Source organism: Mugil cephalus, chromosome 16 (assembly GCF_022458985.1).
Source record: "Mugil cephalus isolate CIBA_MC_2020 chromosome 16, CIBA_Mcephalus_1.1, whole genome shotgun sequence".
NCBI lineage: Eukaryota > Metazoa > Chordata > Actinopteri > Mugiliformes > Mugilidae > Mugil > Mugil cephalus.
The window spans coordinates 11,098,680-11,125,156 of record NC_061785.1 but is presented as its reverse complement, the minus strand read 5'-3'; the positions used below and the strand labels follow the sequence as shown (position 1 = coordinate 11,125,156).

At 41.8% G+C, this 26,477-nt stretch overlaps 1 protein-coding gene across 49 annotated transcripts in view; it reads right to left on the bottom strand.

Annotated features, from left to right (window-relative positions):
- Nucleotides 1-26,477, bottom strand: part of LOC125022127 (ankyrin-3-like) — a 149,821-nt gene that overhangs the window by 55,605 nt on the left and 67,739 nt on the right. For 35 of the 49 annotated variants that reach the window (XM_047608462.1, XM_047608453.1, XM_047608484.1 and 32 more), the window contains exons 2-15: nucleotides 23,624-23,725; nucleotides 22,358-22,456; nucleotides 19,712-19,813; nucleotides 16,345-16,443; nucleotides 13,044-13,229; nucleotides 12,223-12,246; nucleotides 10,406-10,504; nucleotides 8,508-8,606; nucleotides 7,944-8,042; nucleotides 7,618-7,815; nucleotides 5,835-5,933; nucleotides 4,915-5,013; nucleotides 3,004-3,102; nucleotides 2,134-2,331 (exon numbers count right to left, since the gene is read on the bottom strand). In XM_047608462.1, coding sequence (XP_047464418.1) covers nucleotides 2,134-2,331; nucleotides 3,004-3,102; nucleotides 4,915-5,013; nucleotides 5,835-5,933; nucleotides 7,618-7,815; nucleotides 7,944-8,042; nucleotides 8,508-8,606; nucleotides 10,406-10,504; nucleotides 12,223-12,246; nucleotides 13,044-13,229; nucleotides 16,345-16,443; nucleotides 19,712-19,813; nucleotides 22,358-22,456; nucleotides 23,624-23,725 — 1,602 coding nt within the window. The remainder of the gene's footprint in view (nucleotides 1-2,133; nucleotides 2,332-3,003; nucleotides 3,103-4,914; nucleotides 5,014-5,834; nucleotides 5,934-7,617; nucleotides 7,816-7,943; nucleotides 8,043-8,507; nucleotides 8,607-10,405; nucleotides 10,505-12,222; nucleotides 12,247-13,043; nucleotides 13,230-16,344; nucleotides 16,444-19,711; nucleotides 19,814-22,357; nucleotides 22,457-23,623; nucleotides 23,726-26,477) is intronic. The other 14 variants (XM_047608471.1, XM_047608473.1, XM_047608474.1 and 11 more) reach the window with 2 other exon arrangements.

Genomic DNA, 26,477 nt, shown 5'->3' with positions numbered 1-26,477 from the left:
TAATGTGCGTTACATTGGATTCTTTAGCTGTGAGGGAACACAGAGCTGGGATTGCGGTCCGTGTGCGTTTGCATGTGTGTATTGTATGGTATGTGAGTGTCTGTGTCTGCGGGCAAACAGAGAGGTGACTAATAGTAATGGACTTCAGACTTCAGGCTTTCTGGGTCAAGGTACAGCTCAGTAGTATGAATCCCATCCATGGTTTGGGAGGGGGCAGACGGATCTATATATCCTAAAACTTCTGTAAATAAACATTTATAATTCTTTTTATAATGATTGATTAAATCAAAGACCACTGAAAACACAGAGGTTTGTGTTTCACCTGTATTTCACATAAGCTTTCTACATGCTGAGAACTTCTAACACTAAATAAATGCAGTTAATCCAATAATGGTATGAAAGCAGGCATGAAGAAACACCTTATTATTTATTATTATACAAGTTACAACTTGTTAAAGCCACTACTCAAGTGCCGATAACTGCAGTTCCTCTAATGGCCACTTGAGGCTGTCACCAAACGCAAGTCATTGTTATATCATTATACAACTCACCCATTTATATTATATCAAGGCTTAAAGTTATGTATAATAATTAAGGAGGACATGAAACGCTAAAAGTAGTTATAATATTTTAAAGAAGGTCTCTCATACTTAAAAGATTATTTAAGTTTTAACACTGATGGACGAAAATGACAGGGAAAGAGGAGCAGATTAGAAAACGATTTAAATGAGGCATGTTTTGCATCGCTCCTGAACGTTCACATGAGTTTTACAGAGACTGGAAGGAGAAACCTGTTCATTTCCATCATTTGCCACTGACCACCTGTTCTTCCACGTTGGCCAGCTGCACTCAAATCTTGAATTTTGCATTTTGCACTGTTGAATCTTAAGAAGAGCTTCAAAATGCAAAAAAGAGAAATGGAAGGAAGAGACCAAAGATAAAGATGGCGGAGAGTACATCCCAAAACGTACCATAAATGCATTTAAAAAACAAATTTTCTTTAAAACTGCTGATTTTTACTATGTTTTATTTCAGTATTACATTTAAAATGTGTGCACATGTAATATGTTGGTGTCTGTCCCGTTAGTTTCATGTCCTCTTTAAGGGAGTGGCCGCTTTGAGTGGGTTCACTCAAATGTGGTGAACTGTCTGCCCAGGCTTTACCCGTGAGCCTCGGCTCTATTCACGCTTCACTTCTTTTATCCGTTTTTGAATTAGCCAGAGGTTAGAGTGAATCAGCCACTACCAAGATGGCGACGGCCCTCGGCAACACACTGAGCTTTAAAACCACACTTCAGAAACCTCTGGGTTTGTCTATATTTATATAAAGTCTGTGTTATTATATTACGTTTTCATATAACATATAACATGTTGCACAATTTTTTTTTTTTTTAGGAAACTGCTATTTCAGGCTTTTCAGCACCTGTTAAACACTGTGCAAGTGATCTATGACCTTCACTTTTCTGATAATTAATTATTATTGAATTCCATGGCCTCAAAAATGCACCACTTCAAATCGTTGCTTTTAAACGAGTAGATTACTCAAGGAAACCCGGACAAACAGCGAGAGTGCTTTCAGACTCCAGTCCAAACTTTACAATGACACAACTGTTCCACTGGCACACGGTCAACTGTAATTTGTATTCCCCAATCATTTGACTTCACCAAGTCCAAATGTTACAACATCCCTGCGGCGGACACGCATCGAGACTTTCCTACTTTTCTTGCCCAAGTTAGAACAAAAACCAGCAAAGCTACAAAGAATGCAAAGATCTGCAACTGTATACAACCTTTTTTACTGTGCCCATTTATCTGGTTAATCGTCTAGATGGCTTTTAGTGTGTAGAGTGTGTCTGTAACATCTTTTTTTTTTTAGTTCAAACAACGATTTCCATTATATGTCTGTCGTGTTTTATGGGATCATGGGATTAAAAAAAAATATATGCAAGACTGAAACTCAACTTGAAAGGCTTTTATAATGTTGAAAAAAACATTTCATCTTCACATTTTAACATCGTCACTGTTTCGGTAGTTAGAGTTACAGGTTTGGGTATTTGAAAACTTTTAAAACATTTATTTTTCTTTTAGATTTGAAGTATAAGATTAATCCCATAGTGGGTGAGTGATCTTTACCTTGGTAATAATGCCCAGACTAGCTCCTTGGTCCAGCAGCGCTGCAGCTATGTCTCTGTGCCCCTCCCTGGCAGCCAGGTGTAGAGGTGTGTATCCGGAGCTGGTCGTGGCATCTGGGCACGCTCCGTTGGCCAGCAGCTGGTGCACGATGTCGAGCTTACCGAGACGGCTTGAGATGTGCAGCGGGGTCTGATCATCCTGGCACAAAAAACAAAAAAAAAGGGGGGGTTTCAAACATTAATTGAAGCACTGACTGCTTATTTAAACAACCAGGAGTTTGGAAGAGTGTTTGGAGTCTTTCTGACCAAAATGTAAACCCAGTACTTATACTCTTTCAGCTCAGATTTGGGCCCTTACCAATTCCCAAAGAGCCATTTCTAACTTTTTAGCTGCCAAATACTTGTATGCTAAACTTCAAAAACTCGCTAACACACGAAAACAGCAAAACACTGGCTGTAAAGAATTATAAACCTACATGTTGTAACATGTCTACACACTGCCATACAAGAAAATAACCTGAATTTGGCTATTTTTATGAATTATTCCTCCCGAAGTCATGCAACACTTGACAAAATTGGTCATCAAGGACATTTAAAGCTAACATGGATTATTGTTGGTTAATTCCAACAAAGAAACTATTCATTTTGATCATCGTGCTGTGGCAGCTTCCCGTAAAAAGCTCTGTCTTACAATATGAACAAGAAAACATCTGGACAAAAGAGGAGTGTCTGTACTGTAATTAGACACGTGCGAAGACACAACCGCACAAACACACACTCTGACTATAATCAGTCTAAATAAAACACTGACGCAAGTGTGCACACACAGACACACACACAGATGTAAAGTATTGTGGCTGATGCAGTCTACCTTGGCCTTTGCGTCGACTCGTGCTCCGTTCTGGACCAGATACCGGACCACGTTGGACTGTCCTGCCCTCGCCGCCATGTGGAGCGCTGTCTCCCCCCTCTGAAACGAGCACACGACAAAGAGAGGTCAATCAAAGTTTCCCCCCAAGATCACTCTCTACCGCTGCCCTGATGTTCACAGGGAAAGAGGAAAGCTGAGAGAAAGAGAGAGACCCCCTCCATCTCCACACCCAACTCAACATAATGACGTCCCATAATGCTCCGTTCCTACGGCAACCTGGCCACAGACACGGCGTGGGCGACCAAATACTTGGGGTTGAAGAGTTGACTGCGCAGTACTCTCCCCCCTCTTTCTCCCCCCCCTCTCCCCCCCTTTCCATGTTTGCTTTTCATCTCTTTCACTCATCTGTCTCTCCCTTCCCTTTATTCTCTCGTTCTCCTTTAATGTGAGCGAACAGGGTCAGAGGTAAGAGTTTGTAACTCCCATAGAAAGATGACAAACCCACACATGGCATTAATTGACCTCCTCTCCTCTTACAGGGATGTCGTCTGCACCAATTACAGTCATTTGAGGGTTTCTGTGGGGAATTACTCATCACAGTAACCTTAAGTTCCCTTTCTAGGTTTGGATTTCTCCATCGCATGTTCTGTTTCGCAGAAGATATGTTTGAGTTGCTTATTTTGACTTTGAGGTGTCACAACGCAACATGATTTAAACTTGTGATTCTGGCCACCGGATTATTCCTGCGACTCTTGTTTGGTCTGTATCAACTCCTGAAGGAAATATCAGGATCTGCAGCTGCTAAAATTGCAGCGGAAACAACAAAACAAACCGAGAAACTCACTAGAAAGTTCCATAATCTTAAGGACAATTGCAGACCAGGCGGCAACCTCCGGCTCCGAGCGATGAAGCCCATGCGCAAGTGCAGTAAACTGCAGTTCAACGAGTGGCCACTTGAGGCTCCGAAAGGGAGCAAATCCCCTTAGACCCCCATATTAAAAAGCCCAACTTCACAACATTATTAAACATGTTTACAGCCTGGTACAAAAAATGTACAATGTAAAACATAAGGTTTAAAATTCTGCATAATTAAGGCCGTTCCCACCGCTTTGAGTGACAGGTGGTAGTCTGAGCTAACAGGTAGCGGAGAGCTGGGTGGGCGGGTCTCAATGCCCGACACGACAGCCCATGTCCATATTTGGAGTATCTGAGTGTGGGCGTATCCAACATGGCGACCGCAGGCTCCATCCACTTTAGGCTTCTTTTTTCAAGGTTCAGTATCTAATGGGTCACGATGGGTTTATTCCACAGTCAATGCTACAGTCATTACTACATTAACTGCAGTTAAATTGAATTATACTTAAGAGAAATCACCAGCAAAATATATTTTAAACATCAAGAGCAAAAGTTGTTCTTCTAAAGTTGAATATGTAGTTTTTATCACTATCACTAGTTGAGGTTAAGCTAACTATAGCTTCTTGACCCATTAGGGTTCCTACAGCAGCACTTTTTTGTTATTTTACTGACATTTTAGGTACTTTCTGGGTCTAAATCATTTAAACAAAACAACGTGAATAGTCTTCGAGGGGATTTTTTTGACATCTGAAACATTACAAGTAGAACCAACGAGACATTTCTTAAGTATGAGAGGTCAAAAGGCTAAATATATTTCACATTTCTTGTTTTTTTCATAAGCTATTCAAATGTTGTTTACTGAACATATATAAAAGAAAAGATCTCATGTGATCACAGTGGAGTAATACATACAGAAACCCTGACAGAATTACAAAGTAGGACACAAATAAACTAGTGAAGTATTAGTGGATGATAGTTATACTGATTTGAATACTTGTGCTGACTCAGGTAATTCGCATGTCACATCGATGAAGACGTTGAACTTTCTGAACTCACCACGTTGCTTGTGTTTGGCGAAGCTCCGTGGTGGATCAGCTGGTGGACGATGTTTTCATGTCCCATAAACGCCGCGACGTGGATCGGTGTCAGACCAGACTGGAGGGCGAGGGACACGTGGGACAAGGAAGAAGAGATGACAGTAAGACAACCGGGAGCGATGATATTTTATCAGCTCCTCAAATGTTACTGACAAAACCGAACACGACGCCGTCGCCCTCTCCTCATTTTCTGTCGTTTGACATGTTAAATAAATCCAGTCTATGGATTAGCTGTCAATCTGTATTAACCTGCATTTGCAAGAAGTCTCCCCAACAAAATGCGCTACATGCTAACAGAAAGTGATAGTTTAACAGGATTTGTTGACAATAATGAAAATAAAGAAACTCAATTTGTTAAAACTGAAAACAAAATAAGAAAATGAAAGTAGTTTACCACTACTCAGGTTAGCACAAGTCTAATAGTGGTACATGAAAACACTTATTTAGTTATTTGTGAGTATCTACAAGTTTTCTGAGTTTATTACATATAAGTACCTTTAAGTACCTAAGTCTTTTGTTAATATAGAACATGGATATTATTATTAATTTTAACAGTTTTATACATAAATTAATCAGTTGAGAATTTAGAAATAAATCTTTCTATTAAGCTACTGTGTCCACACATTGTTCATATTTTAGATTAATTTGTCTGTGACAGAAATAGTTTAATTCATAATAAGATTTGATGCATAAATATTGATTCAAACATTAGCAGACGAGCCATTAGCTTTGGGAGACTCTATAACACTCATCGTCGTCAAGGCAACGCTGACTTGAACTGCGGCACAAGTATTTTCATCTGAACTGCACTGGAAGTCGCACATAAACAAACTAATGACGACAAAGACGACTTCCCCTTCCCCTTCCAGACGCGCTCACCTCTGTGACTGCCTGTATAGACGCTCCATGCTTCAGAAGCAGTTCCATCACCTTGACTCTGTTCTTCTTACAGGCGATGTGCAGGGGAGTGAAACCATTCTAAAAGCACGGGAAAACAAAAGTAAATCGGTCTGAAAGTCTATAAATTAGTCCAAAAGAGTCTCTTCTGCACGCGGCTCTGTAGGTCTGGCAGGGCTGGCAGGGGACAAATCTGGAACACCGGGTGGAAAATACTGCACAAAGAACTTTTTTTTTCTCCCCCCTTTTATCCCCCCCTCTACTTTATGTCACTCTTTCTCTTCAACTCTCTGCATTCAAACCACAATGCCATGTGTGGAAATAATCGACTCTGGGCTATTAAAAAAAAAATTAAAAAAAGAAGACTGATCTGAAACTTTTCTTTACACTTTTCTCTCGCCAGCTCGTACTCTCCCCCCTCTCCCTCCCACCATCCCTCCTCCTTCTTACTCTCCTGACTTTGAGGTTTCTGGCTCAATCCTATGACTTCATTTTCCTCTCCATGTCTCCATGTGCTTTTTTTTTTCTTCTTCTCATTCTCTCTGGCTATAAAGTCCCACTGCTCTAACCACACCCAGACTTCTCCCATTACAGAGCAGAGATGCTTGTCTTAAGCCAAGATAGTGGTCGGGTTTTTTCTTCATCTTTTCTTTCTTTCTTTTTTTTTTTTTCTTAGCCTGCTTCCTTCATTATCATGTTCTCTCTCTGGTGCTGTGTCTTCTCATCCCCATTAAAGTCCCCCGCTCTGTATAAACAAATGAAAGCGAGGTTTAATGAGGGAGGTGAGGAATAAACAAAAAGGAGGGGTGTGGGAATTGAAAGGAAGGAAGTTTTAGTTGGTTGATAGGTGAAGTCATTAACATGACTCTGTGCAGATACATGAAAGGCTGAGAAGATCCACCAGCTTCCTGACCTCCACACAACGAGACATGACGAGCAGAGTTAGTCTGATTGTTGGTTGGTTGGAGGGGAGTTGCTGCCTCTCTAGGACAGATGCTAATGGTTTGCTTTCCAGCACATTTACGAGCTATAGGCAGTTTGTTTCTGCTCATATATTAACGCTCTAAGTGGGTGTAAGAAACCTTTGTAGATAATAATACAGCTGGACTTCCCTCAGTACCGCCTCAGCTAATTGACTGACTCAAAGAAGATCTTTCCTAATTAGATTTGCAGTGGATAAACCCTAACGTTGGCATCTAATAGTAGAATCAGATAAAAGTTCAAGTTGAGTTGCTTTCCTCATTCATAAATTTCGTGTTATTATAAGAAAATATCTGAATAAAAGGCTTAAGTCAGCCACAACATTGTGACTGTGTAGGTCTCTCTCATGCCTCCAAAACAGTCGTGACTCATCAGAGAATGGACATGGGTCTTCTGTGGATCATCCCACAGATACTTGATCAGTTTGGGATCTAGTGAATTTTGAGGCCAGGTCTGTTTTTCATGTTTTTTGAGTTAAACCAATTGTGTGTTTGTCCGTGTCAGGCTGCATCCTGCTGGGGATGGCTGCTGCCATCAAGGAGTGTCATTGGGGGCTATGGGGTGGGGGCGTCTGTCTCGTCTAAGTGGTTATGGTGGTCACACGAATGCCAGGTCCAAAAGTTTCCCAGCAGAACACTGTATTATCATAAGATGATCAATGTTATTAACGCCTCCTGTCAGCGGTCATAATGTTGTGGCTGATCGGTGTATTTTTATTATCTACGGATTACTCGACTGCTCTGAAAATAATTCACAGATTCATCGTTTGTTCCTCCACTCTCACCAGTGCTTTGGCGTTGGGGTTGGCCTTTTTGTCCACTATGACCTTCGCCACCTTGTAGTGCCCACAGTGAGCGGCCACGTGCAGCGCCGTCAGGTAGTCGTTGGTCACGTCGTCGACGGGCACCTCGTGGTGCAGCAGCAGCTGGACGCAGTTGAGGTGGTCGCCCTGCGTTGCCATGTGGAGGGGAGACAGGCCGTTCTAGAAGGAAAGAAGAAGAAGAAAGACAGGAAGTTATAACGGCTGCGGGTTTGTTTGCGTTTCTTTGCTGGCGTGCACGTGAATCAGGAAAGAGTGTTATAAAGAAAACCCAGAGGTCGCAGATGTACCTTGGTCTTGGACAGTATCGGCGCTCCTCTGTCCAGTAACATCTCCACCACCTGCTCATGGCCACTCCGAGCTCCGCAGTGCAGAGGAGTCAGGCCGTCCTGTAAAAGCGCAGAGGTGATGTTCAAGCTTTGAACTTCAGAACAATCGTCTCTTTGAGACAAGACACGGCAAGACGCTGCAGGTGATGCTCCAACCCCACCCGACCAGCTGCGGCAGGATTATGAGATAATATGTATGTTTATAGGTTGAGAAAATCCCTCAGCTCAAATCACAGGACGGAAAAACCTAAAATTACGCCGAGTGACCCCGAGAGATGAGACTTTAATGAGGGTACTGCTGTGAGCTCCTACTGGAGGACAACAATTTTCTTTAAATGAAAGCTGCCATTGTTGAAATGAATTGGCGTCAACATTTCAAGCTTTTAATCTGTGAGTAAAAACTAGTTAATGGAGGTGGAAGCTGTTTGTAGCTCTTATTTGAAACGAGATGCGTTATCCCTTTAAACGTGCACTAAACATGAATAAAACATCAGACAAAGCAGATTTTCTGGGCTGTGCGCACACCTTGGTCCGTGCATCTATCTTCGCCCCTCTCTCCAGCAGCAGCCGCACCATGTTGCTGTTGCCGCGTTTGGATGCTACGTGCAGCGGTGTTATGTCATTCTGCAGGAAAAAAAAAGAGACGAGGCATCGTTTAATTGGAAGCAACACAAGAGGAACAGCGCGGGGGAAAGTTTTTGTAGGTCACACAACAGTTGAGGTCAAGCCGTTTATTACGTGACTTATCTGAACACTCTCAATTTGACGGTTGTGCAGGAAAACGGCTAAATGACCCCCTCTAGAGGAACATAACCATGTCCAGGTGCAGAAAGCTCGGATGCAGCCCCCCCTCCAGAGGAAAGCTGAGTCTAATAGCACCTCTATAAGCGAACTAGGTGCATTCAGCAGATGTCTTTGCACAGATATGCACCGGTAAGACTGAAATACTGTGACCTACACCAACAAGTTGGGGAAATACTGATCTCTTCTTGTTTTTATCATCATTAAATTCTTAATAATTTAACTCTGCCTGGGACCTTCAGCACTATTTTAAACCCTGGTCTGTTTCTTATAAACCCATCAAACAAATTAATTATTTCTTTACTTATTGAAGCTAGTGTAGCAAATTAGTCTGGGACTATTTTCATCTGCAGATTAATACACTCAGGAGTACCTTTGGCTTTGTAACTTAACGCAAACCTTGTACGGGACGTAGAATAAACTACGGTATTTGTGTCTGTGTATTAAATAATGTCATGTGGAGTTGTTTCTAATGGAGAAATAAGATAAATCTGACTTTGGCAACACATCCTGTCAAGCAGGAAGCGACTTCTGGTCCAAACCACTCATCTGGACAAATGTGATCAAATCTAGTCTTTTTTTCCTGGCACTTGATCACATCATCCATCAGCTTTTGGTAAACACTGCGTTGGTGTAGTATTCCAGTTAAGTGAGATCAGCAGGCTGATGTTGTCTTACAATGTTTCATATTGTGTTCGAGGCTGAAACTCCCACAACTGACCCTAAGGGATCCAAATCAGTGGGCAAAACATTTCTCCGATAATCTGACATCCCTGGAACGTATGGGCTGAAGGTGCGAGTGCAAACCAAATATATTCTAGGGGAGGGGCAGGAGTCTTTGGCTGTGTATGAACTTCACTTCCCTAATCAGCCACAGCATATAGCTCTGTAGATGGAGAGGCCTGCCATGGGAGTTTAGCAATATGCAGTACAGTCCAAAGATCCAGATGCATTGCTGCCTTGCCCGTTTAATCAAGGACGCATCAGGGGGTAACTTATGTGGACTTGGTACAGCCACGTATCCCACCATGTGTCTCGTGGGCCTCATTAAGTAATGCCCTAAGCCTGTACTTCAGTTGAACTCTTCAAAGCCAATCTACCCAGTATGCAGAGTATCCAAAGTTCACATCCTTGGTATTGATAAATGCTACAAGTATCGCTTGTTGCCCTTTATTCCCTTTTTGGTTTAATTTATCAGAATAAATCTTTATTTTTGTAACGGCTGGACTCTTGTTAAAGCTCTGGACTGAGCTGTAACAAAACTGAGCTTCTGATCAGACCAGTGCAGACAACAGATCACTTTAAAGTGTAAAAGCTGGTTTTGGTGTCCTGATTTAATAATATTAAGAAGAAGATTACCCATACATCCACCCTTTATTTTCTGATTCCGTTTTGAAGTCGCACAAATAAAAGTAAAAGACAAATAACATATTTTATGGTCCTTTCCTCATTTTCAAAACTGCAGGGTAGGATTGTGTGACACGCAGGCAGCATGTGAGTGACGAGAACAGCTGTAGAGTTAAACCCAGATTCCTGCGCGTCGTCCCACCCTCTAATAAAAGAGAGGCTCGGACTGTGGCGCTTTGCAGCAGCTCTTGGAAAGGTCCGCGTAGAGTACGTACCCTCGCCTTGAAGTCCACAGCCGCCCCTCTGTTCAGCAGCAGCGTCGCTACGTTGATGTTGCCGTAGTGAGCCGCGATATGGAGAGGAGTGAAACCGCTCTGAGGGGAGGAGGGGGCAAAAGAGACGGACAGAAAGAGAAAGGGAATCACTTGAAGGAGACACGACAAAGAAGCCAAACCTGCCCATTAATGAGCCGTGGTTAAAGCATGATGGGCCGTTACATACAGCAGCAGCTGCAGAGAGCAGAGCGGACGCGCCAGAGCTGAGCAGAAGTCAAACATGCTTCCAGAATTTGACAAAACAAAAGAAGAGCTCGATTTCACTTTTAGAATAAAGTACGTTTATACAGTGTTTAATAATTAATCTTAATCAATCTAATGTTGTGGACAGATTCACAACATAGGCAACTAGCTCCTGTCAAATGAAAACCATGCAAGCTGAGCCTTTAGTTCAGTTTTTGTTTCAGCACCAGTTCTTCTGTGACATGCTTTCATCCGACAGGAAACAGAAAATACAGACATGCAGGTGAGGCATGCATCAGTTAAAGGACTCTATTAGCAAACACATGAAAGTGGCCTGAAAATATTCATCCAGTTGTCTCACGTTGCGCTTGAACGCACCGCTGGGACATGCATTCCGCACATGTGCAGGTACATGCTACCTCCAGCCTGTATCCTCGCACACGTTCAGGTTCCCATTTGTTGAAAACGTTAATAAATCAAATTTACTAGTTTGCTAATACTAAAAGAACATCCTCTGGGCATCGAGTAGTCTCCCGCTACAGAGGGGTGCTACCGTGGATGGAGATAAACAAAGCGACAGACAACAGTGCGAGCAAATGCTACTTTAGAAGAGATCTTTTTTTTTGCATCGCTGTGAGTGCATGCCAAAAAGAAATGCAGAACAGTGCAGGAGAATTTGGAGTAAGAACAAAACACAGTCCGACATCAGACACAAAGGACAAAAAAAACGTTTTTACAAATTCTTCTACATAGTTATTAGATGTTCTTATTGTTATTAAAAGGGAAAGAGGCAGATGAGAAGTTGATATGAAGCTGCAAGCTGTTTAGCTTAGTGAGTGATGTCTTAGTGTCTTGTTGTCACCTTAAGGGTTGCTAGGCAACCTGCAAAGTCTCCAGGAAGTGCCCAGTCAAGAAATGAGTCAGCACAAAGCCACTACTGCTATGTTTATAGCTGTTTTCCAGTACCTAGATTTTAATTAAGCTAAGCTAAGCTAACCACCTGATGCCTTTAGGTTTAGCTTCACTGTATGTGTGCATATAATATCAATATATCTTCAGTCTCAGCAGGAAACAGAATTGAACAGTTGTCCTATTAAAAGCTGGTCGTGGCATTTAATGACCAGAATCATGTTCAGTGGTGAGCAGCAGGAAATGACAACTTAAATCCATATGATATTTCAGTTAATCGCTAAAAGACAGCCTGAAAAGAGGAAAAATTAGAATTAGAGAGGATGGAAAAAAGTGCTCGAGTTAGAAACAGATATTGTGACAGCAAAGTGGTTAGTGCAAAATGATTCTGAAATCCTGACGTTATGCTTTATTCCATTTGTGCCGCAAAAAAACAGCAAGCGACCGAGTACACACGAAGCAAAGTCGAAATACGTCGCAGGCTTAAAAACAGGCACACAGGTGAGGCTGTCAGCAGCAAAGGCATTCATGCCAGCATTTAGCATCCATGCTAGCAGACAGAAGGCTTTGCAGAGGTGACCATGAGTGAAAAATGAGAGGAGAAAACAGGAGGAGGAGGAGAAAAGAACAAGAAAGTGAGGAAGGAAAAGAAGAAGAAGATGTACCTCTGTTGTTCTATTCACCATCATCTAGAAGGGAAAAGGGAGGGATCGGTTGGGTAAGAAAAAAAAGAACAAATAGAGGGAGGAAAAGCAGGAGGAGGAGGAGGAGGAGGAGGAGGAGGAGGAGGAGAGAATGGGGTGGTTAGTGCACGACAACAATTACAACAGCAACACCAACACCATGGTTGCACCAAGCCGTACGATGGATATGTGGCAATGTGACCGTACATAATGAAAAGAACTAAAAGGCAACCACACAGAAGTACACACAACCAGATGATGGATTGCAGCTCTCTCTGCAGAGCTTTACTTGTAATGTTCTTTTACTTTTCTGAATCTTACTCCCCCTGAGTGCCACAAAAAACAGCAAAAGTACAATAATAATGCAGTTCTTAACATCACTCGTAGCCCTGTGACACCAAGCGTGAATGATGCACGTGCTTTTTCTTCTCTTGGAGGCTGCGTTGTGCTGCAGGTTTAGACAAAGAGGCACGTTGGATTTTCACAAAGGAGATTTATAGCTATCCAACAAATCTATATGCAGCCTGATAGGCAAAACCCAGGGGAAAATACGGTTTGTATCAACAGTTTTTGACAGATGGAGATAAGAAGATTTTGTCTTAGAGAAACTTCTGTACTGTAAAAATGAGGCGGAGGAGACACCAGCTCTCGTTTCCCACATCGTACTGTTGGTGTTGGTGCTTCCAACTCACGAAGGCAGTAGTTAAACACAACTAGATTCACACTCTTAATTAGTGAAAGGTTTCATCGGGTCTACGAATAAATCGGTTCCTTTTTTTTCGACAACAGGTCCCTACACCTACCTTGGACTCCACGTCGGCGTTGTGGTCGTTCTGGAGGAGGAGGGCGGCGGCCTTGGTGTCGTCTTTCCGGGCGGCGATGTGCAGCGCCGGGAGCCGAACTTTCCCCTTGGTGTCATTTTCCAGGAGGAGGGAAACCACCTGGTCATGACCCTGCTGCAGCGCCACCGCGAGCGGAGTGAAACCATCCTGGAGACCAGCAGACACGGGAAATACTTGAAGTTAGCTGCTAGTTGCAGCAACAAAAGACCCATAAGAGAAACCTTGAATTTGAATTTAATAACGTAAAACATTATTCTTTGGAATAATGCACTTTTTCTTTTAAATCTCTGCATCAACTTGACGCCGTAGCTACGTTGATAGGCCAAACCCTACACAGACCCTAGACCCAGTAGCTTGAAGTGCACCTCCCCAGAAGTATAACTACGTGTTGTGCAGACACAGGCGCTCACACGCCAATAGTCGGTTTTGTGTTAGTTTGGCATCAAATTATATCAAAGAGTCTAAGCACAGAGCAATCAACCATTTAGCAATTTAGCCATTTTAGCTATTTCTCTAAAGATACTTTAAGTGCTTGAGTAGGAGTTCTGTGTCTCGACAAATCAAAAAGGAAATTTAGCCATTAATGGATACTGGAGACTAACTGCATCCACATGATTCAGATGCGGAGGAGAAAAGCAGCAGTATCTATGAATCACCAAAAGGAAAAGATTTCTCACGAGTGAAACAACGCACAGATGATGTGTGTTTTCGTCTGTGTGTGTTTACACAGGACGCCGAGTGTCTGGATGAAACCAGCTCAGCACCGCTACACACCCACACATCAAAGGAGAGCGATCCCTCGGGGAGCGCACAAAACACAAACAAACACACAAAATACTGACACACATTCATGATCTGATCCACGAGAAAAAAAAAAAAAAACGTCTGCAGAGAGTCATCCCAAACGCTGCAGCTTCCTCTGCATCATTACCGATTCAGAAGGAAGACGCGCAAAACTAGGTTATTTAACGTCCTAAATAAATAAATAAATAAATAGCTGGTGAGACAAAAACAACAAAGAAGGACGTGTTAACAGACGGAGGTTTGATCCTCATCTTCACACTGGAAAACTTAACAGTGACACAGCAAAATTTTACCAAAATAGAACCGAGCAGCCTCTATAATAGGAAATCTTCATTACATTTGGGCTACTGACAAAAAATACAGATCTTCAATCTTATATTAGTTTTTAATAAAAAAATGTATCAAAATTTGATTAAATATATATATATATATATATATATATAATATATATATATATATATATATATTAATATATATAATATATATATATATATATATATAATATATATATATATATATATATATATATATATATATATGTATGCAATATTCTAAACAATAAATCAAATGTAAAACCAAGGAATTTCTGATCCATCTTTCTTTGTGGTTCCTCCAACGGTTACATATAAATTATTAAACACCAGGAGTTGCTTCAAACGTAGATATATATTTCCCCGCATGAATAATTCACTCAGCCTCCCGGTGGATGGGAGACCGAGCGGGAGGGAGGGAGGGAGGGAGGGAGGAGGAGGAGTGTCGAGAAAGCACGACGAGCAGGAGACAGTCAAAAAAAAAAAAGAAGAAAAAAATGAAATAAGGCGGAAAGGAGGAGATACATAGATAGATAAAACCTACACCCATACGTCCTCTCAGTCCCTTAAATGTGTATTCATCCACCTCTGAAAATAGTCCCCAGCAAATGCACTATTTACTCCTGTCTGAATAAGATTCGTTAAATCAAAGAAAAGCACTGGACAATTAAAACAACAAAAAACTCTAAAATATTTCTGAGTTGTTTTTATTGATTTACATCTCAGTAAGAGACGAACACGAACTGGGGCTGATTGCTGCAATCAAAGTAGGTGCCTCTGAGAATACAGATTTTTTTAGTCAACACTAAAAAAAAAAAAAGGAGCCTCGTCCTTCACATGGGTAATATTTGTCTGGTGTCTGATACAGCCATAACATTATGACCACATTATGACAGTTTGCCTTCAAGGAGTTGACTAAATTCAACAGATCTCAATCCAATCAAGCGTCTGCTGGACAACAAAGAAGCAGGACCTCTTCGTGCCACAGCACAGCTCCAGAGGTCCAGGGGAGTCCATGCCTCAACAGAGTTGTTTTGGCAGTAAAATGGGGGAGGACCAAGACGATATTAGTCAGGTGCTGATCAGCGGATTAAATAACCTTGTTTACTTTGTCTCTGATCAGATTAGCGTGCTAAACGTCTCTATTGCTTTTAGGTGACGTTTCTACCCACTACCTGGTTCCTGATTCAGCACTCTACCACAGAGTAGCAGACGTCCAGCTCAGCAGACCTGAGAAAGGCTCCGGTCCCCTGCAACTCTCTGACGTAGATAATTATAGACAACGTCTGGATAGATGCTGATTTAAATTCTAGGATGAACAGCATCATCACCGACATATATTTCATGTATAATGCATTGACTACTATCATTTACTCTGGTTTGTGTCTTGTACACATTTATTTTATTGGCTCATCTCTTCTCCTTCGCACCTGGCCGATATTAATTACATATGACCCCCCAAAATTAGCTAGTCAAGTCAATATTTTCTTGCCATTATTACCTTAGTGCAGGCTCTGAGTTCTGTGTCTCTTGAGACAACAATTTGGAGTTGATGATGCCACACGGTATGAATGCAGTTGAGTTGAATTGATCTCAGTTGTCATATATATCAAGAACACCCAGACCTACGCCCCAGCTAACTATCACACGATGATAAAATGTGAGAATCAAACTGAATTGAACATAAATCGAGGCTGCGCTGGTCATGATTTGGTCTTTTGGTAGTGGAGGTTGGCCGTGTGCCGGTACTACAGCGGGTGATAGATGGCTGTGACACTCTGGCAGCGTAGCGCTTACTCGCCACCACTGATGCCAGGCCCCTGTAACGTAAGTGGCTCCAGCTGCAGGCAGCCAAGGTCACTCTGAATGAAAGCGTCGTCACAATGCTGTCATCAGCCTCCTCAATCTCTTTAGCCAACAGATTCATCAACAAAATAATTGTTTTTGGACCACAGTAAAGTCTCCTGCTCATCATTTATACAAACTGTTGGTCATGGTGCATGTTGCGGTGTAACTACAGGTAGGCTAAATGATTGCTGAGACAATGGTTAGCTATTAGCAGCTGCTAACGAGTGTGTGTGTGTGTGGCCACTGACTACGTTTGCGCTGCACATTATCTGTTTGTTCGTGTGTGTGAGTTTCTTTACCTCAGTGGCGATGCTCTGACTGGAGCCGTTGTCCAACAGGAACTGCACAACGTCCATGTGATTCTCCTGCGCCGCCATGTACAGCGGAGTGAAGCCATTCTGGAAGGAAACCAAACATTTAATGATGATGATGATAAGGTCTATTAATGTTTGTGTTTCACCCAAGTTCATAACTACCTGTTATTCATGTTAATACACATAATCGCAGCTTATTAATCATTCCTGTGTACATAATAGGATTTTACTCTGTATTGCTTCGACAGTTGTTTATATGCAAATTTTCTGCTTATACTATTGTATTTTTAATTTAATTTTTGAATTATTTTTTTGTATTTCTCTTATTTTTCTTTTTAACTGTGGTTCTCAGTAATTTTAATGTAAAAGTCTCTCTAGGTTTAAGTCTAGATGTAACAAATGACGATTCTATTAAGAAGCGTCATTTGTTACACGTCATGAAAATGTATGGAAGCACAAGGCTTCTGTTCCATATACAAGATAAACATGACATTATTATGAGAAAACTATTAATCTCACATAAATCTATTTTACATGATAGTAAACAATGCATATTACATCATGGAAATTGTAAGTGCATTAAGTTTGCCAGTGAATGAAATAGTACCTTCCTATAAGAAGAACTTATTTATAGACCCCTTCTCGGGTTGTAAACAGTGTGATGTTTTTTGAGGGGCGGGCTTAACTTCTGCTTGGACACCCCTAAAACACACAACTAATGTTGCGTTACCTTGCGGTTAGCATTAGCTTTAACGTGTAACAACAATCTCCCAACTAATGATTAACTTAACATAATTTCAGTCACAATTTATTCTAACCTATGAAGTTTTTTCCAGGCTGAAACTGATGACGCATTACATCTTATCTGATAATTAGTGACGACATTTTCATGGTTCTTTTGCCTTCAGCTAACATCTTGACGTCAGAGTGATGTAGGCGGTGAAGGGGTACATAATTATATTGGTTTATTAGTTGTTTTTTATAGTTCCTACAGCTGTCCAAAAGAGCAATGTTGCTGCACTAAAATACAATGACTGGCTGCTTCAAGACCAGACTGAATTTACAGGTTTTTGCATTAATGTGATAAAGCACCTTGATGTATCAGGTTTTTAACTGTCACGTTTTTCACAGATTAAAAAAACACTCCTAATTAAATCTCCTGCAAATGTGCTCCATCGTCATATATTTTAAGCACATTAAGAAACAAAGTTTGATCCGGACGATCGACTGCTAAGACAGGAGGTCGTCAAAGCTGCTGCTCTTCCAGCAGACCTCTCATGGCACAGGCTACGTGCTGTCACCTCGGTACATACCTCACACCTGATACCAGTGGAGATAAAAAAAAAAAAAAAAAAAAAAAACTATCCAGAGCTGAAGTTGACAGCTGTGTGTGTGTGTGCGTGGTGCGACATAAGAATGAGAAAACACATCTCCATAGCAACACAGGGCTCCAAAAATCCACGCAAAGGTATTCTGGTGTCCCTGCACCAACTGCTTTATTCTCCTAATACTCCTCATTTCTCCAAAATGGATTATTGAAAGTACATTTCTTCACTTTCTTGTGAAGAGTTAAATAAGAAAACGCTCACGTCTGTACGTCTGGTGAATATGAAACCGTGGCGAGATGAGTGTAAAGCCTCGTCCATATAAAGCAATTAGCTGGTTGTCCACCTCTTTGTTGCTGTCAGTTGGTAACTAGTGGACGTTGTAGGCACTGTTTGACTAGTTAACCCTTGTAGATATTACCCACCCCTAGGTGGATGTTTTGCTGGCAGTGGTGGGCTGTCAGGGCAAGCAATGCCTTCTCTGCTGGCCTAAAATTCACTGATTTACATTTTAATATTCCTTTTTCTTGACGTCAGATTGAAGGGTCTGAGAACCACCCTGTTTGAGCCTAGCCTAGCGTTCATGTTCATCAGTTGCGAGCTGCACAAACAAATTGTCCCTGTTAATGTTTTGACTTTTTGACGATGGCTTAAAGTAGGAGAGGCTATCGATTTATTTGCAGATCTTCTTATGAAGCCATTTTCACTGCAAGTTATGAAAAAAGACTGGACATTGTGAGGAAAGCTAGCTAGGTTGACCCAGCTTGGAAAAGAGAGCAACCGCAACTTTCAGGTTGGCAACGATGAGCGCTACTCTTAGCTGTTAGATTCCAAGGAGAACTCTAAATAGCATTAATTATATTTATATCTTTTCTGTATATTTTTGCCGTTTTATCGGGTTTATGTGGCGCTGGTGCTGGTGTTTTATTACGCATGCAGATGATGTTGATGTTTCCTACAGCAGTGGTTTCATAATGATCGTATTAGGATGTGTTTTGAATAAGGCTACACCTGGTTTTTGCTTCCATTGCGTCGCCTCAAAGCTTCGATTAGTTCAGCTTGGTACCCGCTCACTTTACGTCGGCAAAGGTTTGTCCGCTTTTAATCGCTACGACTCACCGAATATTATTAACATTTCTTCAATTCACCATCTAATTTCATCATCTCATTGGTGTGTATACCACGTAACTGTTATTTTTTTTTTATTAAAATTTTGATTCAGGCTCTAAGTTGTTCTACCATGTTTGCATTAACAACAAGATCTGCTGCATCAAACTATACAAAGGCTGCTCAGGGGTTTCTTCACCTGTCATGACTACAATTTAATTTGCTGCACTTGCCCTTTTAGCCCAACTTACAGAAACAGCAACGGGGAAAACAAAATGTACATTAGGAAACTGAACTGTTCCTTTAATCCAGTCTATCTCCATATTTTAACTCAACACTAACAGTTAATAGTAATGGAAACGAGTAAAGCAAACTTCTTTAATATTACTGTGCACTGCTCGCTAATAGGTTTTAAATCATCCTTCATCCAAATCACCTCTCTCCTTACTGCATCAATACAACAGCAACAAACAGAACAATTTGTTAAAAATTGATTTAGCTTTCCCGCTGTCTGTTATTCCCCACCACTTTGAGTCATACTTTTAAAAACTAAAATAAAACGACAGACGGCTCTAAAGTAACGGGCCATCAATACCGGTGCAGGTTTCTTCCTCTCCACAGCTCCAGCCAAGGCTTTGACATTGACATTATTATGGTTGCTGTGGTGACAAGTCCAGTGTGTAGTTTTGTGTGTGTGCACTAGTGAGTGTGGACAGAGCTGCAGTGCAGAGCTGCTGACACAGCACACAGGACCCACACACACACATAGACACTGTGTGTAGAATAGTTGTGTACACGTTCATCTGCATGGATACACACACTGAAACGTAGATTTCCTACACAGATGATTGCAACTGGGGAGCTTCGGCCGTGTGTGTGTGTGTGTGTGTGTGTGTGTGTGTGAGGAGGAGGTGTTTTACCTGAGACTGTGCGTTGACGTTGGCACCGTGGGTAACGAGCTCCTTCACCACATCTGTCTGGCCGGCAAGGGAAGCTATGTGGAGGGCGGTGTTTCCTTTCTGCTTTCAAAACATAAAGAACATTTTTTTAAATTAGATTTCAATTATTTTTTTATATCGTTGTTGGTGCGTGACGCCTGCCTGTGTGGATGGAAGGATAATAACGCTGCTCATCTTCATCGCTCACGCATGATTAACGTTTTATTGTTGCTGAGATTTTAACAGAGAGAGATGGTGCCGTGACCTGACGTGCACCTCACAAGACATTTAATTACACATCGCGTTGATGCAGACCAAAGCGCCTGTGGTTGGTCCAAAACGCATTTCTTTGTCCACGTCTCTCGGCGGCCAGACAAGCACAAAAGTATAATCACTTGGCTTCCGCCTGCACCACACCATCTACTCAGACGTCTCCTCTCTTCTCTGCGCTGCAGTGATTTCGGTAAAAGTAACTCATTATTCATTAGCTCCAACGTGAGTCACTCGGTTCCAGTCGTTTTTTGAAATACAAGAAGAAACTAAACACGGTGACACAGAAATCACAGCACTAAGGATGATGACGAAACAGCAGCACACTAGTATGAATGCTTACAACAGCTCGGGCTCTGCATGCATGTGATGCAGAGGTGTCCTGGAAACCAGAAGAACATCCCCACCATTAAATCTCCTGTGGTGGAAAGTTGTTAAGGAGTCGCTCCACTGGGAGCTGATTATACTCCGGCAAAGATTTGCTGGGTCTGTCTATACGTCTGGGCGGGCTTAATGCGGTGATGGACAGAAGAGAAACACGCATCATCTGAGCGCTGTGGAGCTGACACGAAGAGCTACTATTGGTTGAAGGTCTACAGTATCTATCCAATCGGATGCAGAGTGATTTTTTTCCTATGCTACAGTTGAAATATGCATCACAATGAAAACTAAGTGGCATGTTACCGCTCATATTCCGACATTAATCGAATTGTAGTTTAATAAACACACACATTATACGGACTCTTCGACATTAAGCGATTTCTCTGCAGTGTGTGTATGAGTGTCTGAGTGTGGCGACATTCAGAAGGGATTAAACGCACATATGTGTGAAATGTGGTACAGTCCGTTGGGTTAGGACACATTCTGCTCCTTCAGCGGAAGCACCTGTCGCGCGCGTGTCAGCTATAAGCACACAGCAGCTGTTGCCATGTTGCCATTCCTGCTGCTACTGGAACCTCCACATATACACCTCCCCTCATTCCTCATTCCTCTTAGTCTGCTACCAACCCCCCCCCACAACTTGACTACATGAGGGTCAAGTTATGGTCTCGCCGAGCCAGTGTTGCACCGAGAAAGGCCACAATAATTCACTAACAATTGAAAAAGAGGACATATGGTGGCGAAACATGTTTCTGTAACAGTCAGTGTGTTCTTAAAAGTGCATACAGTATAAACTGATTTTATGGCAGGGGAAGCAGGCTGTAAACGCAGCAACAGTTCATTAAGTTTAAATGGTGATTTGTGCATTGAGCGCATATAAAGTATTGAGTTTTGTTTGCGTCTGCGTGTAAGTCAAGTATTTAAAGAGAAACCTGGATTCATCAGCAAATCTCAACCACCTCAGACCACCCTGATCTTTGTCGTGTCATGATGTTGTCAGTCAGAATCGCTCCTCATACAAAGGACCGGCCTTCCATCCACACATTTTATTATATTTATTATATTTTATATATATTTTATTATTTATATTATTTTTGAAAATAATAATGAAATATGAAGTTTTTTGCAAAGCTTACATCTAATTAAAAATCTGACCAAACTTGACACGCGCACAAAGTTCATCTAAGGATTTTATTTTCAAGAGCTTTAAGTTCTAAAAAATTAAACCCAAAACTAAACTATTCATAGAAGAACTAGGTGCAACATGTGGTGCTCAAAGAGCCAAATAATAATATTAAATAAAACATTTAAAAAAAACGAAACGGCAATGTCTCTGAGCTGGTTACTCGAGAAAAGCATAGGAACTATTTCCACCTATTTCCACTCGCCCACTGTGCAGAAAGGAGCATCTACTCATTACGACAGGCTCGTGGCAGCGTGACAGGATGTAAACAACGTCTCCCCGGCTTAACTATAACTGTAGCCTTGTGGCGAGGCAGCTCCGCAAGCTAGTAAAGCCGGGACAACGCGGTTCAACTGTACTTATTTGAACCGGTTTACAAAGAATTGCAACAGCTGGATGCAAAGCGAGTCTAAAAGGTAGTGGTGGGTGCTCATGCTGCGGTTAATCCAGGGTGCGCTGGCATCCAGTCTTGTAGAATTATTTTTCCACTTGGATGAGTTTACCTTGCTGTATTGGATCACTACTGGCTGCCATGTCACAGTGACAGAGTTTACACACACCTCCCGGAGAAGAAATCTCTATGTGGTGAGATACCGTCACGCACACGGCAGGACGGCCTTTTCACTAAATCAGCTCTGACACGCGGCCATTCATCCCCTCCTGAGAGCCGCCCAAGCAGACGGTGACTTTGAGAAGATGCTAACGCAGCAAAACTGTGTATGTGTGAAGTCACGCGTGCACCGCGTATGTGTGTGTTTACACGACTCCTGGGTGGGGATGTAGGGGGCACACACCTTGGTAGCTGCATCCACGTTGGCGCCCTGCTTGATGAGCTCAGCCACCACTTCCACATGGCCCTCCTTTGAGGCCAGATGGAGAGCATTCAGGCCATTCTGCAGAGAGGAGACACACAGAGATAGGGGCATTAAAACCAAGAGAAGGAGGTGGTCGTTGTTGTTGTTGTGTTTTGAATCCTCAGCTAAATCCTCAATCCATATCTTGTACGTATATTTTTACTGTAAACAAAACCCATAAAAACAATGCATCTGATAAGGCGCTAGTCCTTTTCTTATCTGGTTCAAACAACACACCGATAGCTGCTCCAGAATATACGTGACACTAAAGAGCAGAGGAAACGTACCAGGGGAGCCAAGACACACGATTAATTCTACACACACCCGCGTATGGAATCATAAAGACGTCTGCATTTGATCAGCAGTGTGGTGTTCTGTAGATTTTTTGGACAGGAAGTTTTTCGTCACATGAACAAATATTAGTTTCTGGATGTACAAAAACCCATTCCTCTGTTGTAGATAAAGGAATAAAAAGGTAGACTATCAGCAGGTTTGCCCTTTAAAGCACCTGCCTACAGATATTTTCAAAGGCAGACAGTGGCTGTCCTGCTAAAGAGTTAATCCTCTACATTAACTCTAATTTTGTCGACAGAAAACTCAAATGTCAAATAAAGGGGTGAAAGACTTGGAGTCTGCAGATATGGTTTTTGAGATTTAGCATAGCGGTGCCCTGAGCTAAATGCTAATGTCAATGTGCTAATATGCTCATGTGCCAACACGACGTTTGTTCACTTTAGCATATGAGCATGAGGAAATGAAGACGATGGAAAAATGTTAAGGGATCAGTAAAGTCATTACCAGTGTCTTTGCCAAATATTAATATCAAGTCATGGGGGTAATGTAACGTCAGAGTCAGTTGGTTTAATCATCTGAGGACTACGTTTAGTTTATTTCACACTATTTACATGGCAGACATTTTGACACGCTTTGAAATGCTTTATTTGTTTTTATTCTGTCTTAAGTGGGGACTGGGGACTTTGGTCAATTGCAACAAAGAATGTCCATACTATTTTTAATAGCAAACTATCTTATAATGTTGAGATATGTTAGCCTGAATGGCTAAAAACAAATATTTCATTTTCAGCGTTCGAAGCTTCATGGGTTACATGGTTGTAGTGCATTTGGGAATATTAGTGTTTTTACGACGAGTATTTAGATGGAATATCCGCTAGAGATCTGACAGCTTTTGTCAACAAGCTATCTTACCTGATTGCAAATATTGATGTCGACTCCATTCTTCAGGTAGTCCAAAGCTTTCTCTAGGTTCCCGGCTCGAGCTGCTCGCAGATAACAGGCGTTTACATCCGTCTGCAGGAAGAGATGAACAGGGTGGTTAGAATCACAGCTTCACAGTGAATACAAAAGTGATTTCTCTCTTCATATGCAAAGGAAAAGAGTGAACAACGCATTTTAAGGAGCTTCGTCTACATATTGCCTTGGAAATGCATGAAAGTAATGCATTAGTCAGAAGTTATTACGTATGTGTCATGGCATCCTAACGAATCCCTGCAATGAGAGATAAGTTGAGCAAATCCCTCAAGGCTGGCATGTTATTAGCAGCTGACAGAAAATGAACGAGAGCTTACATTGGAAAACATTTCCAGTGGCAGGTTTGAGGGTGAAAGAAATGAAAATACACCGTCTCCAACATGCCTGCTGGGGTAAACTGCACCACACCGAGCCAAGATCAAGCAGCCTGCCAAGTCAAAGCCTTCAACCCAGAGATTTGCCACATCTGTTGGATCAGGTTCGCTTGGTGCCAACGTGAGGTTTTGTTCTTTAGTTTTATGCTAACGGTAGCCCAAGGCTCACGGTTGCAGCTGTGGCAAATTCAGCCCTCACATCAACAAATGGAAAACAGCTTCACTTTAAGGAAAATGGACTCCTGAGCTGCAGAAATGCAAGCGCCCTACACAGAGAGCAGCAGCTGCAGGGCAATTTGCAGTTAACTCTGGGAATGACAATCAATCTGAGCTAAGGACTTTGAAAGTGGGGTCTAAATATACTCTGTGTGCACATGAGTAAATCGGTCCGTGTGTGAGGATGTCAGGGTGTGGCCGAGCTGGTGAAAGCAGGGAGGGGGTTAGACGGCGTGAGATGTAGAAACACAGACTACATTTGGGACAGCGTGCCAAAGGCTGGACAATACGGGAAAAGGCACGATAGGAAAGAGGCTGGAGGGCAAATATTTTATTTCTACACCCAACAGATTATAAGCTCTCTCAAATTACCCTTTACTCATGAGTCTACATGTTGTTGGTTACATTAGTTACATTTTGGAGCGTTTAGTACAGAACATAATCCATGACAACTGAATTCACAAACTACAACCATATTCAATCATCACCAACATTGAATTAGTGTTAATCCTAAAATATAGTGTTACAGTAGCACAAGCAGAGAAAATTCCCAAGATGTCATCTCCTTTGAAGATTGCGGGGAAGTTCCCGCCCACTTTTCTCAGACTCAAATTTCCGAACAGGAGTCATCCTTTCGCCCACCTTGTGAAGGATCTCCATAAACGGATATGTGCATATGGATGTACAAAATCTGTGGACACGATTTCTGGTTTCACTAGCTGGCACACTAACGGCAAGCTTACGTGCTATGAATGTTAAGCAAAGGTAACTAGACTGGAGCACTTGTCACCGTGAGGTGAATATGGAAAGGTCCAAAAAAAAAAAAGTGGCAGAACGAGAAGACCAAAAAAAAAGTGCCAGGTCAGTTGTTTGGGTTTTTTTAGGGTGACCAGATGTCCCTGATTTCTGGGGACAGTCCCCATTTTGGATGAAATGTCCCCCGGCTAAAGCTGTCCCCAAAAATGTCCCCAATTTTAGCTTTTTATGAATGAGAAAGTTTGAGAACTATCACGCTTCATCCCCACATGTGAACCCTTTCACAAAGTCGATTTTTAAGTAGAAGTACATGTTTTAAATACATATTACAGCGTTTTTTCTCCTAAATATTTTTTCAGCTGTATATGACAACTGGCTTAACTGATTAATTCAACTGGTTTATCTGATACGATTTCTTTAAAACGCTCACAACATACACGGCACGACTTCACAATCAAGCTGACCAGATGATTGAGACTGATAGCGCCTTGTCACGCTCACTGCACCATGATCTTTGTTATTGTGGACAGATTGTTGCTCAAAGCTGGTCGCTGAGCTCATTTCCCTCTCAGTGAATGGATCTTATCTGAGCTCATCATCACTCATACACAGTGTGTTTCTGGTGTCAGCATCCAGAGAGGAGGGAGGCTTACCGGACGTCAGGCTGCAGCCGTGACAGCACACAATGAAACACAAACACGCAAGTTTACTGAATGACTACTGGGAGTAGTTTACAGACCTCTCAAATACGGCAGATTATTGGTGTTGGCGTCACTTACTATGGCATTGGAGGCATTGTAAATGTTAATAACTGTTGAGTAACATTGTGACTTCAGTAGTTAATATCGATGTCCAGTATCTTTAACTCTTGTCTGACCTTGTTAAAGGCTAATACACTGTAAATCAGCACCAGCAGAGACACTGGATGATGCTGACATACAAGGTTCATGTCTGCCATTGGTATGGATGGGCCAGGGATAAAACTGGCAACCCTGTAACAGGCAGACAACCCACTCTACAAACTTAGCCCAACCAACCATCATCACAACTATTACAGTGTACATTTACAAATACATCATTTTTTTTTGCAAAAAAGCAAACTGCTCATGTTTCTTTACATTTTTGCAAAAAACTAGTTAAAAAAGCTGAATGACCGATCAGCCACTACTGCCGATGTCCACGTACCCACGGACGTATAGACATCCTCCCCTTGGAGTTATTTTTGGTGCCGAATAATATGTCTTTTTCCAGGATTTCTAGGCTGAATTAAGGTTGTTTATTGGACACCAGACATAGTTTCCTCTAAAAGTGGAAATCACACTGAATCTAAAAACATGCATATCATTTGTGGCTGTAGTGGTCATAAACAACCCTGCAGAAGAAGCTGTGTCACAACGCAGAGGCTGAAGTTCTTAAACCAAATTATAGTATCTTCACTTTCTGTT